Here is a 12,440-nt window from a genome sequence, read left to right as displayed (position 1 = left end):
GTGTGTGTGTGTGTGTGTGTGTGTGTGTGTGTGTGTGTGTGTGTGTGTGTGTGTGTGTGTGTGTGTGGCAAAGTGAAAATAAATGATGATATGATCATCAATCATCAAAAAATATCAATCTCGACAAAACCCACGTTTCAAAATGTTTGCAGTTGCTGAGGCATAAAGATGATTGAGGAATCCCCTTCTGTATGTATGTGGTGCATACTGGTGTGTAAACAGACACACGCTCACCTACAAAATTGCAGTCTCCTCGAATCATCTATATTTAATAACACATGCGCACTAGTAACTTCAGTTGTTCTGCAGAAAGCTTCTACTTCCCTCCATCCTTCATTTGCTTTTTTTTAATACATTTTCCTGCCTCTCACTCTAACTCACCAGTCTCCGTGTGTGTGTGTGTGTGTGTGTGTGTGTGTGTGTGTGTGTGTGTGTGTGTGTGTGTGTGTGTGTGTGTGTGTGTGTGTGTGTGTGTGTGTGTGTGTGTGTGTGTGTGTGTGTGTGTGTGTGTGTGTGTGTCATATTACTGCAGCATACAAGAGTGGAGGAGGAGGCGGCGGACCAAGGGGGGGAAATGAAACACTGTAGGAAGCGTGGTCCCCTCCAAGCTGAATGTGTTCTTCACTCCAACTGGAAATTATCCATCTCACACCCACACTACCATCCACGCACACACTAATACAAACACATAGAAAGACTTGTGTGATGTGTGACACACACACATATGATGGCGTGTGCATTCGCTTGCTCACGGACAAGGAGAGAATTGGATTTCTTATCTTCTCTGTTTCTGTGTAGCTTCTGCAGATATGAACACACACACACACACACACACACACACACCTATATCACACATACATTTCTACCACAGATGTGCTGTTAGCCTCTCATTCTCTCTTATCATACCCAGTAGCAAACATCAAACCTTTTCCACCTTCTTCCCCCCTTCAGCGTTGGGGTAGTGGAATTTTAAGTCTAGGAACAATTACACAACATCACTGTGTGTGTGTGTGCATGGGCTTGGGCATTGGCACACAGTCGTTTGTGTCTGTATCTGTCTCTCTGTTTCTTAGCTGTTCTTAATGGTCAAATATAGTTTGTTGAATCGTCTGCAGTCCACTATTGTCTCTGCTCCTCTGACAGGAAGCGAAGCAACAGGAGATGATCACATTTTCTCCGGATCATTACAAACATCCTTTTATTGGCTTCCATGCCTTCCCCCTACACCCCCCCATTCACTCCCCCAAACGCTCTCACACACACATATATCACCGCCACAAGCCTCTCATCTCTACTCTGGATAATATGGATGATCTATAAGCCTGGATTTAAAACCTTATAAGTCTGTTTATCTTGGCTCAAATCTGTAAGCTGTGGATGAAAGCAGGATAGCTCAAACTGATCAGAAGTGTTGCCCGGCCTTTGCAGGGGAGGAGGCTCAATTAAGAGGAAACCAATCAGATTCCATCAACTGGCTTTGATATCCCGAGGGAAATTAGTCTCAGCAACGGTTGTGGTCAGTTCAGAGGCATGCATTACATTATTCTCTCAGATCCACAAGCAAATGAAAAGATGCTGCCAGTTCATCAGGAAACAGAAGCTTCCTTCAAGGTTGATGATCTTTTTACTTACATTATGTTGTGAGTATACGTGTCCAGTAGAAAATAACTTGATGTCCATGGACCCTTGGGTTTGTTTAAATTGAACAGCATAACTGCGTGGAAGCTGAGATGAGAAATGACAGTCATAAAGGCTGAAAAGATTCAGAACAGCAGCTGCAAAAGCTCTGCAGCAAAAAATTCAATACAAACATACTCTGTTCTGCACTATATGATTGACAGGAAATCTGAGAGATGTGTGATTCCAACGATGAAACCAAAGTTTATGGTCAGTTCACCTGCATAATGGGAAAAGTTCTCAAAACTAGACAAATAAACCCAACACTGTCGGCAAGTCTAGATAATCCTGACATGGGTGCCTAGGAATTATATCGAACAGTTTTGAGGGGCGGCATGGTGGTGCAGTGTGAAGTGCAGTCCCCTCACAGCGAAAATGAATCCTGGTTCAGCCAGGGTCTTTCTGTGTGGAGTTTGTTCTCCATGTGTGCGCAGGTTTTCTCCTGGTACTTCCTCCCACAGTCATGTAGACTGGAGTTACGTTGACCTTAGGTGTAAATGTGAATGGTTGTTTGTCTCTGTGTTGGCCCTGCGATGCACTGGCGACCTGTCCAGTGTGTACCCGTCCTCCTGCTGGGATTCGATCCAGCTTCCCCCGCGATCTTTAAAGAATAAGCAATTTAGATAATGGATGGATGGACGATTTTGAGCCTCCTCACTTAGCGTCCTGTGCTTATGATAGAGATATCATGCCCTTTGCATAGTGAGGTGGAAAGTAGTCAGGATGTTTGAAAGCAATGACGGCTTCAGAAATCCTCATGCTCACACTTTTTAAATGCTAGAATTGGGAATGTTATGTCATTCAACATACAGATTATGTGTCATATTAGCCAGTTGTTTCAAAGAAACTTAAGCATGCAGAGGTCAAGGTGGACTTTTCTGAAAATAAAAATGCAGTCATTATGGTAACTTTAATATCAAGCCGTAATTAGGGATTTTGCAAGAGCTTCCCATTTTAGTGTTTTAGTATTTAAGATACTTGTGTTTTATATTTTGAGTAATTTGGGCAAACTACAGTGGTATTGGTAGGTAGCAGCTCTTTAGTGTTTCCCCACAACACCACATAAGGAAAACCCTTATAAAAGTCTTTGCTTCAGCCCAGAATTCAGCTGTTTCCAAATCGTGCTGCTGCACACAGGCCATTTGTGTAGCAGGGATGCTTGACCAACGTTGTGCTCTGTTGTGCTAAAGTGGAGCTGGGGGAGGATGTCCATCAGATTAACTTTGCATTTCAAGAGAGGTCAGTGTATTGAGTTATCTCTGCAACAAGGAGCCGACTGTTGGCCAGAGCCGGTGTTCTGGCACGGCTCCGGGCCTTGGCAACAGACACCGTCAAGCAACTGCTGTTGTGTTTGCAGGTTCTGGCAGACTCAGGCAGGAAGAAGGAGCTGAGTGTTTATGACTGGTGTACCAGGGTGTATGATTCTGCTGAGGCAAGATCTGTTTGCACAATGTCACCCAGTTACCCCCACCACACACATAGTTATGCCGTTGCTAACATCCGGATGACGTGTGCTGTCAGTAGCAGGTGTAATGGAGAACAGCTTGGTCAATATAGTTTTTATACCATAGTGGTGTGACGGGTCATCTGAAAAAGTTTGTCCAAGACATTATATTCAATGTAACATTTTAAGTCAGCTGTGTACATAATAAACTACAGGAAAACGATTTTTAAATCTTAATGGAATATCTTTTTTTTTCTTTTAGCTGCTTACCCCTATCCCCCAGCCCCGTAACCAGTTAAATAATTGCTCATATCTTCCTCCTCTTCATCACATGTATTTTTGTATTTTTCTCTCCCTTCATTTTCTTTTTTCAGGAAGTATAATATCCGTGTGGAAGACATTATGGTGCGGGATGTTCGGTACATCACACTCAACTGCTGCTACAGAGACCTCCACAACGTCCTGTTGACGGGCCAACTCAAGACCCTGGCATTGGTGGAATCAGCAGGTGAAACACAAACACACACAGACGCACGCACATATAATCACAGAAGCATTACAAACTAGAATCGCACTCAGTAGAGTGCAAATGGAAATAAGTCAAGTCTTATTTGGATCCAGATTTTTATTTAGATCTGCACCAAATGGCACACACTCACAATATTACTCACACATTTTATAACATGATACAATTAAAATATTGCGTTATCTGCTCATGCTGCTGCCCCAGTGTGGCCAAAAGATATAATGCATATCTATATTTTACGTGTAACTCCAAAACAAGGTAATTTTTCATTATTCCGGAACATAGTCAACGCTTTTAAATCCAAAAGTCTCTGTATACAGCACTATTAATATATAAATATAAAGATTCAGAGAATACCAAAGAGTGTTGACCCTGATCACTTTGCTCAAATTACAGAACACTAAGTCTCCTGAGGAAAACAACTGCTATTTATTAAGGTCATGATTCTAAGACAGTCCATCCTTCATCAGATATTTGAAAGATGTTTGAGAGAGTCAAAGCAACCTTTTACTTGACTGACCACTTATATTCTTATCTACTTTAATATGAACAGTAAAAAAAGTTAAACATTTTAGTTTAGAATATTGTTTGATGTCATATTGACATCTGTGTCCGATGTTGCTGATGCTGCTGGACTGAGCGTCTCTTCCAGTCCTCTGTGCCAAAAAGCAAATCCCAGCGACCTCGGTGTCGTGCTCTTTAAAGTGATTGATTGATTGATTGATTGATTGACAAACTTGCCTGAGCAAAGCTTGCTGATGAGGCTGCGCTGCCGCCGCACTGAGGTGCATATTTGGTATTCCAACTGTGTCTCGATTATGCAATCGTGCAGGAACAATTAGCCACGGCATTTAACCAAATACATAATCAGCACGTACAGTCACAAAGGCAATTACTTAAAGTAAGAAAGCTGCCACCCACCCGCGCGCACAAACACACACACACACACACACACACACACCAGTTAACACACATTCACTGCATCCTGAGCTTGTTATGTAACTCAGCTGATCTCTCTGCAATGCTGCAACATGTGTTTGGAATCTCCTGCAGTCTGCTCACTCTTCCCCCTAAAACTGTTTCACTGTCTTCTCATCCTCTTGGTTCTTCTCTATTTCCTGCTCTTGCTACTTTCCTCTCCTCTCTCTTCCTTCTCTACAAACCTGCCTCCCACTTCCCCCATCCTCTGCTGCCTCTTTCTTCTATTTTTGTGCCTTATCTTTCTTCTTACTTCTCCCCTCGGTCTTTGTCTCCTCTCCCAGAGTCCATGATCCTGCTGGGCTCCATTGAGCGCGCCCAGATCCAGTCGCTGCTCTCCCAGCAGCTCGGTCGGGCCAGACGGCTCGAGTACATCCGGGAGAGAGCTGCTGCAGAGAAGAAACGCCTGTCAGTCATTTCAAACCCCGGCAGCGAGGATGACAGCCAACGAGTCAGTCAGGAGGTCCGCTTCCAGGTCAGGGTCACTGCAGCTGGACAGTTGGGGTGTGGGTGGGGCAACATTTTGAGCATCATTATCTCTTTACATGTTGCATGTACATGTGCAAGTCTTTCAAAATACATAAATATGCAGTGACAAAGAAATTGGATCGAAGCTTGGTAGCCCAGAAATAATTGGTCAAAAGTGGCTTCAATCAGACTGGGTCTTTGGGGTTGCAAATGATCATCATCAAATGATGATGATAACCAGTTTATTATCCCATAAGATAAAGTAATTGTTTAAAGTACTAAGCTCAGTTTCTCAGAATTCTGTTGATGAGAAAGATATCTAAAAATCTAGACTTGCAGACCATTTGAAATGAATAAAAGCAGAGCAGCAGAGGTAGTGAGGGTTATTAGAAGTATGTCTGCATACAGGCAAACAGGATAGAAATTGATTCACTATAACATTAAATATTTACAGCCAAGTAGGCAACAATCAAAGTCAACACTCAGAGGAAGAACATCTCTTGGTATTGCTGTGTGTTGCTAAATCCTTATTGGTGCACAAAAGTATGTGACATCACCCACTTCTAACCAATGACAACGACGCAGAGAAAACCAAAAATAAAGAAACTTGTCATGCAAAGCAATCAAACCTGGTCTAAATCTTGCATGTAATAGTGTGTTATTGTAGGATTCCATAGGAGTATATGTTACAATTGGACTTCAGGGTGTTAAAAGTAAAAAAAATGGAAATTAAATAAAGAAATATTAAGTAAGACATTGCAAAAACATTACAGTAACAAACATTACAGGATCTGCTTGGAGTCATGTTGTAGATTCAATTGTAAATTGATTAATTTGTCCATTGATTCACACTCAATAACCTTTACTGACAAAGTGAAAACATATTGTCTGAAATATTTGCAAATTTATTAAAACTCAAAACCTGAAATCTCTCATATATAGAAGTACTCAGACCTTCAACTCTGTAGTTTTTAGAAGCACCTTTGACTGCAATTCCAGCTTTGTTTATGGCAGATGTCTACAGGGACAACCTCGACTTGATAGCTTTTTCTTCTGACTCCAATCAACTACTGGACACATTTCCAGGATGATTGAAGCAAACAGGATGCACCTGACCACAGTTAGCAGCGACACAAGGGACACGCGAGGAGTTAAACACAAGAGACTGAATCCTTAATAGAGATTTTAGTTTTAAATTTTCAATAAATTCGCAAAAGAATTAAAAACATTTTGTCACTAATAATGGGATATTTTGATGTAAATTGATGGGGAGAAAAACGTTTTTATTAATTTACAATTAAATCTACAAAACAATAACGTGTAAAAGGGGTGGTTCCGAATTATTTCTAAAGTCACTGTACCTTGTGCACTTAAAGAGAAGCTTTAATTGGTAAAATCCTAAAAGACAAAGCCTCATGATTGGATGGTTTAAAAGAGAGGAGGGCTTGTTTAAAGTGCGACATTTACTCAGAATCACATAAACCCTTTTCACACATGGACTCTGGAAAATGTCCAGACAATTGGGTCCAGACATTCTCTGGACTTTGCCTTTCAAATATGAAGAACACAGCAGGAGAGTGTCTTGTCAAATACGTTCACAACAACACGTGCATATACAGGTTCAGGTGAGGGGTGCCGTCAGGGTAGAGCATGCAGGAGGCGGGAAGTAACGTATAAATACTGCTGGGGTAATGACGTGGTTTTGTTTACAGCACATGGACATTGACGTTGGCTATTATCACCCAAAGCTTTCAAATCTCAGTGTGTTACCAAGTAGACATCTTTGTCTGTGTCTTCTATATGTATGGCTCCTCTTTTTCATCCTGATATATTGTAGTCTTTTTCATTTTTGTTGCATGTTAGAAAGGTCATCAATGTGCTCACTATGAACTCTCTGGACAATATTATGATATACTCTCACATGGGCTCAATCTGAAATTAAGTTTTTACTATGGGGCCTGGCAGGAAACATTCCAGAAATATTCAGCCCCACTGAATAATTTCAGGAGAATACTCAGGGTATGTATGAGAGCAGCTACACTGTGTATTTGTGAGTCTTAGAAGGTAATAGCTCAGAGTATTAACGTGTGTGATTAAGCCATAGATAACAGAGATGAGCAGATCAGGTTTTAGAAGGATGTCTAAATTGGTTCCAGGTCCATGTGTGTACTCTGGTCCTCTTATTGTCCATTTATCTCTCCTCTGTCTTCATTTCAATTTCACCCGTTTGCAGAGAGTGGTTGAGTAGAACACCCCGAGGCATAGATGTGTGTGTGTGTGGGGGGGGGGGGGTCTGTGCTTGCGTGTGTATGTGTTGCTCATTTACCTTATCTCTCTCCTCTTTTCTTCGTCTCTCTGACTTCATACCATCTTTCCAAGTTCTCTCTTCCTTCCCTCTCATCAGTGTTTTTAAATGGTCACATAACCCTCAGCAGATTATGCAGTGTGACGGTGGGCTTTTAAAGGCTATCTTTATATTGTAACTCTTAAAAGGAAATGTTTTTATCTATAAATTTAACTGCTCGTATGCTAAAAGTAAAAAAAGAAAAGTGCCATTTTGTCTTGTTTCTTGTGTTTGTAACATCGGCAGAAATCTCTCATTCGTCAGCAAATGGAGTTCGGTGTTAAAGCTTTTCAATCGACTCACTCATCTCTGTTACGCCTTTAAAGCAGACAAGGAAACAACAAACCCTGCTGTTCTTTCATTTCAGAATCCCTTTGCAGAAGATAAAACAGAGAATTTAATTAATAAAATGTCAGAATATTATTACAGATACTCCAGTTTGCTGGAGTCCAATTATTGAGAGAAAATACCAGCCTAGTGTATCAAGAATATTTCTGCATTCACTAATGGGTGACTTTACAGAAATACAGCTTAATATATCTGACTAATTTCATGCAAGCATTTGATCTGTGAAGCTTTTTATGATTGAAACTAAAATGTTCTCCCAATTCAGAAATGTATTAACATTACCAAGGAAAAATGTTTTTTAGGTCATGGAATGTAACGCCAGAATGGAAAGTCATTAGTCATGAAATGTTACATCAAGGCCAACATGAGAACACTTTGCTCTGAAGCTGCCTCCGTCTCTCCAGCTGTTTTTTCCCCTCTTTCTTTATGTCCTTTTTCTTTTACTAAGTGTTTTTTATCTTTCCTCCTTTTGATTTCCCTCCATCTCATCACTCAGTGGAATAACCTCTATTTGTCTAATGAGTCCCCAGTAAAATGAAGAATTTGAAGTTTAAAGCAGGACTGCCATTTGGAAGTTTTAAGTGTTGTTTCTTATCTTTGTGTGTGTGTGTGTGTGTGGGCGTGTGCGTGCGTGCATTCACATAGATCTCTACTGAGGAATCATCCTTCAGTCCCACACGACCAATACCTCAGAAGCCCCTCAAACCTGCTCTGAAGAGAGCGTCTGTGGTTGAGCGACCCACTGAGATCCCAACCAGTAAGACACACACACACATCGAAGACAGTTTTCGAACACTAAACAGAATAAGTAGTGAAGACAGGAAAGGCGGTAGATCTGGAGCACAGAACCTCTGCTAGCTTGTTGATCTACTAATAAGTTCTTATTAATTGGGGTTATATCTCCCTGATGCGGATGTTTTTCACTGATGATTCTACTCAGAAACCTGTTTATTTAGGTGTTTTTAGTATGGGTAAGACTTTACATAGTAAGTCTGCCTGTCCTTGCCTCTGAGATCATTTACAGCTATGGTGAAATTGCCCCCAGGTGTCATTTGTAGTCCTGACGATATTTAGTTATGTTTTTCATTCAGTCTCAATGGAGGCTGCTAGAAAAACCTACCTGAATTTCAGTGACTGTAAATAAAGAGGGAGAACATGTCTCCACTTCCTCCCACTGTACAAAAATAAAGCCAAAGTATTGTACAACTCACAATGACACAGTTTTCAGTCAAGAATTAGCACTTGAACAAGCAGTGTGATAAAACTACTTGAAATGATAGAAACCATCTTTTGGAAGAATTTATTCCTCAATTCCCATCTGCTAACATGGAGGAGGAGGTCTTGACCTTTATTGCAGCCAGCCACCAGGGAGAGATTTAAATGTTTTGACTTTTCATGTCACCTTTATATACAGTAACTGATGGAGACGAGGGAAGTCTGATGGTTGCAATATGTCTCTGTCTCGCTTTCAGATTCACAGGATAACTCGGGCATTGCTTTGAAGAACCTGTTCTGTGCCAGTCCAGACACAGAGGGCCTGGAGGTGAGAGTCATGTCCTCGAATACACCCATTAACAATGCCAACGTTATATACACACAAATACACATACACATACACACCACTGTGGCAACCATTCTGTCATTTACACTTTCTGTACACCCACAAAGTCCTATGCTATCTCTCACATACAGTCCTTCACGCTCCACAGTACAGCACCTCCCACACACACACACACACACACACACACACACACACACACACACACACACACACACACTCGCTCTCACAGTATCTCAGCCTCAACATAAATCCTTTCTTACTTTGTCTCAGTCTTGCATCCTGCGAGGCTTTACAGACAACTCTCCTGCACCATCCTGCTTAAGGCTGGTTTAATACAACTAAGGCTTCAGTTAATTTTTTTCCCAGCAATGCAGTGAATCGGCGCTGCAAGAAAAAATATTGTCTTTTTGCTAAGTCAAACAGACAAAGAGGTTGTTGTTAACGTCATGTGCTTATTTCTGATCATCTGGAAGAAAAACAACAACATGGAGAGCCCCACGTCTCCTGAGCTCAGGAAGATGCCCAAACGAGTCAGGATATCCGTCGTGGTAAGAGCCACTGATCAGGGCTGCCATAATGCCTGAAATCCGCCAGGCAACAGGTTCATCAGCCAATCAACTGATTGTCACCCCGCCATTCCATTCCAGGGCTAATCCCAAATGCCGATGGCCGGGTTCAGCCAAAGCTCAACCGTGCCATTGTGCCAAAAAGCGTTGAACATCCTCATCCTTGTCCAACCTGTAAACCCGCCCACTGACCTTTCATGCCTGTAGTTTATCATGATATTGACTAAGCCTAGGATCCATCCAGCTTAATCAGTTTCCATTGGTCCTATGGTCGGTAAAGGTTGAAGAGAACACTTGATTACCTTAAATGCATAAAATGATTCCATAACCTTTTAAAAACACATCTGTGCTTATTATAATAATCAGCAGCATTTTAAAAATATATTTTGCTGTTTCTCAACTTCATGGTGACATTGTTTTATTTCTTAATTTAATATGATCATTTATTTTATAATCTATTCCCATTTAAACACATTGGGTCTCCATAAACATTTCTTTTGACCCTGACACTCTTAATTTCCATGTCCTCTGTGAAACAGCTCTTCGACATTTTATCTTACCATTATTTTTGAGAGCTGTTTGTGAATTTCATTTGGTTATTTTAATTAACTCCAAATGAGCTTCCTGAAATCCTATAAAATGTAGCTTTTCTCAAACCTGTGATCTGCCTCGGGGAAGCAGTTTTAACAGGTTGTAATCACCTACTGTCATCGTACAGTTCAAATGTGGTTGAGTTATGGCCAAGTGGTCTACGAGGACGAGGATGTTCAACCAAGCATGCTGTGCTGTCCATCATCTGCTGTGTCACCCGAGGCGTCCTATCAGTGACTGCCTCCCAGAGCAGGGCCCTTCCTGTTCCTGGAGTGACCCAAAGTATCATCGCATTTCTTGTAACTGATGAAGGCCCTGTGTTACACCTTGTCTTTAATGTTCAGGGGAGGGAGGGGGAAGGACCATACCGGGGCGAGTTCGTCTGTGCATGCAGCATTAAATATCAGGATCATATCTCTTCATTAGGACCAGGCAGGTATTTGAACGACACAGATCCAGCAACCGTGCAGATGAAATGATGATGCATGAGAAGTCCTGGGAGGTATTGGAAAACATCATCACAAACTGGGATGTCGCCTGCGGTCCAATTACCAGCAACCGCCTATGCTCCGGCAGCAACGCATGTCAATCATAGAAACGAGCGTCTGATTACGAATTGAGACAAATGATTCCTCGATACGAGATCATCCAGCGTTGCATGACAAATGATCCGACAACATCTGTTTTGGAAAATCAAACACTATTAAGCATTACATAATCAAGCATTTAGATCAAATGTGTCCCCACATTTGAAGTTGGTTGCTTATTAGCATCAATGATTTATTTATAATCCAGCTTTTCACATCAAACCAGTTTTCAAATGATAATAATGAAATTGTTTCACTCATCACATAATATGTCATTTCATTCACTAGGAGCCACCACCCAGCTTAAAGAGTTTCTCTGGGGTGAGCATGTTAACCACTTTTTTTTTTTTTTTTTCATTTTTATTTTATTAATAAGATGCAGAATTTCAGTTTAATAGTTGCTTCCTAACACACACAGTGGATCTTTGTCTTGATCATCATTTAAACTGGTTGTTAATGTCAATGCTGATAAGCATTGCCACAGCTTTGTTCTGATTTACTGTTAACCATCCAGACTTTATGCCATTTTGCCCAGAATGGCATTAATGTGTGTTAAAGGCATTATTACCGTGAATATGGATGCTGATTTGTTTTTCCAGTCAGTGTTTACTCTTACCAAACATTGCACCAAGTGTATGCTGCAAAACATTATACAGGACTTTTGTTGGATCCATAGTACCTTAATACAAAGTTACATGTTTTATTTATCTTACAATTTTAATTTGTTATTGTTTGTGAGTCAAAACTCATTTTGTAGTTTAAAAGAAACATCAGTAGTTATGTGTTAACAATCTTTTTTTTCGTTTTCTAAGGAATAATGTAAAATACAATGAAAATTTTAATTAATTTAAGTCCCTAAACTTATCATTTCACAAAGTCCCAGGAGCAGCTTTGCACTTAATACTGATAGCCAAGGTCTTAGATTCGTAGATTGTTTATAGATTTTTCATATTTTCAACTCATGACTTGGACCAATGTTTTTAAGTTGAACCAACTTAAAGTGACCTTTCCCACTCGCTCGTTGCTATCAGAGCGGTGGAGCAGACTTCCTAGTTAAGTAGCTTTTCCCAAAACCACTCGCACCTTTCTACTGACTATAATGTAATTGTGATATTTGCACATGGAATCAAAATTTTGCTTGGAAATCAGTCAGAACAAACATCGACAGGCAGCAAATTAGTTTTTTTTTATGGAGGATGCTTTTCCTTGAACTGATTGACTGACAGTTGCGTGCATCACAGCAGTTTCCAGCTGAAAAAATGGTTAAAACAGACAAAATCCATGAGCCAGGTGATTAAAAGAAAGCTATTTCAAAAGCCCAGTGTAAAGTGTTACCCTCAGTAGTTTATT

General features: G+C 40.7%; 1 protein-coding gene across 6 annotated transcripts in view; it reads left to right on the top strand.

Moving 5' to 3' along the window:
• Window positions 1-12,440, top strand: part of LOC117772721 (chloride channel protein 2-like) — a 151,905-nt gene that overhangs the window by 118,650 nt on the left and 20,815 nt on the right. For 2 of the 6 annotated variants that reach the window (XM_034604079.1, XM_034604085.1), the window contains 6 exons: window positions 3,496-3,629; window positions 4,910-5,100; window positions 8,431-8,542; window positions 9,258-9,328; window positions 9,820-9,894; window positions 11,379-11,411. In XM_034604079.1, coding sequence (XP_034459970.1) covers window positions 3,496-3,629; window positions 4,910-5,100; window positions 8,431-8,542; window positions 9,258-9,328; window positions 9,820-9,894; window positions 11,379-11,411 — 616 coding nt within the window. Of the gene's footprint in view, window positions 1-3,495; window positions 3,630-4,909; window positions 5,101-8,430; window positions 8,543-9,257; window positions 9,329-9,819; window positions 9,895-11,378; window positions 11,433-11,539; window positions 11,834-12,440 lie in introns of those variants that run through there. The other 4 variants (XM_034604080.1, XM_034604082.1, XM_034604084.1 and 1 more) reach the window with 3 other exon arrangements.

This window comes from Hippoglossus hippoglossus, chromosome 13 (assembly GCF_009819705.1).
Source record: "Hippoglossus hippoglossus isolate fHipHip1 chromosome 13, fHipHip1.pri, whole genome shotgun sequence".
NCBI lineage: Eukaryota > Metazoa > Chordata > Actinopteri > Pleuronectiformes > Pleuronectidae > Hippoglossus > Hippoglossus hippoglossus.
This window is presented reverse-complemented; position numbering and strand designations above follow the sequence as displayed.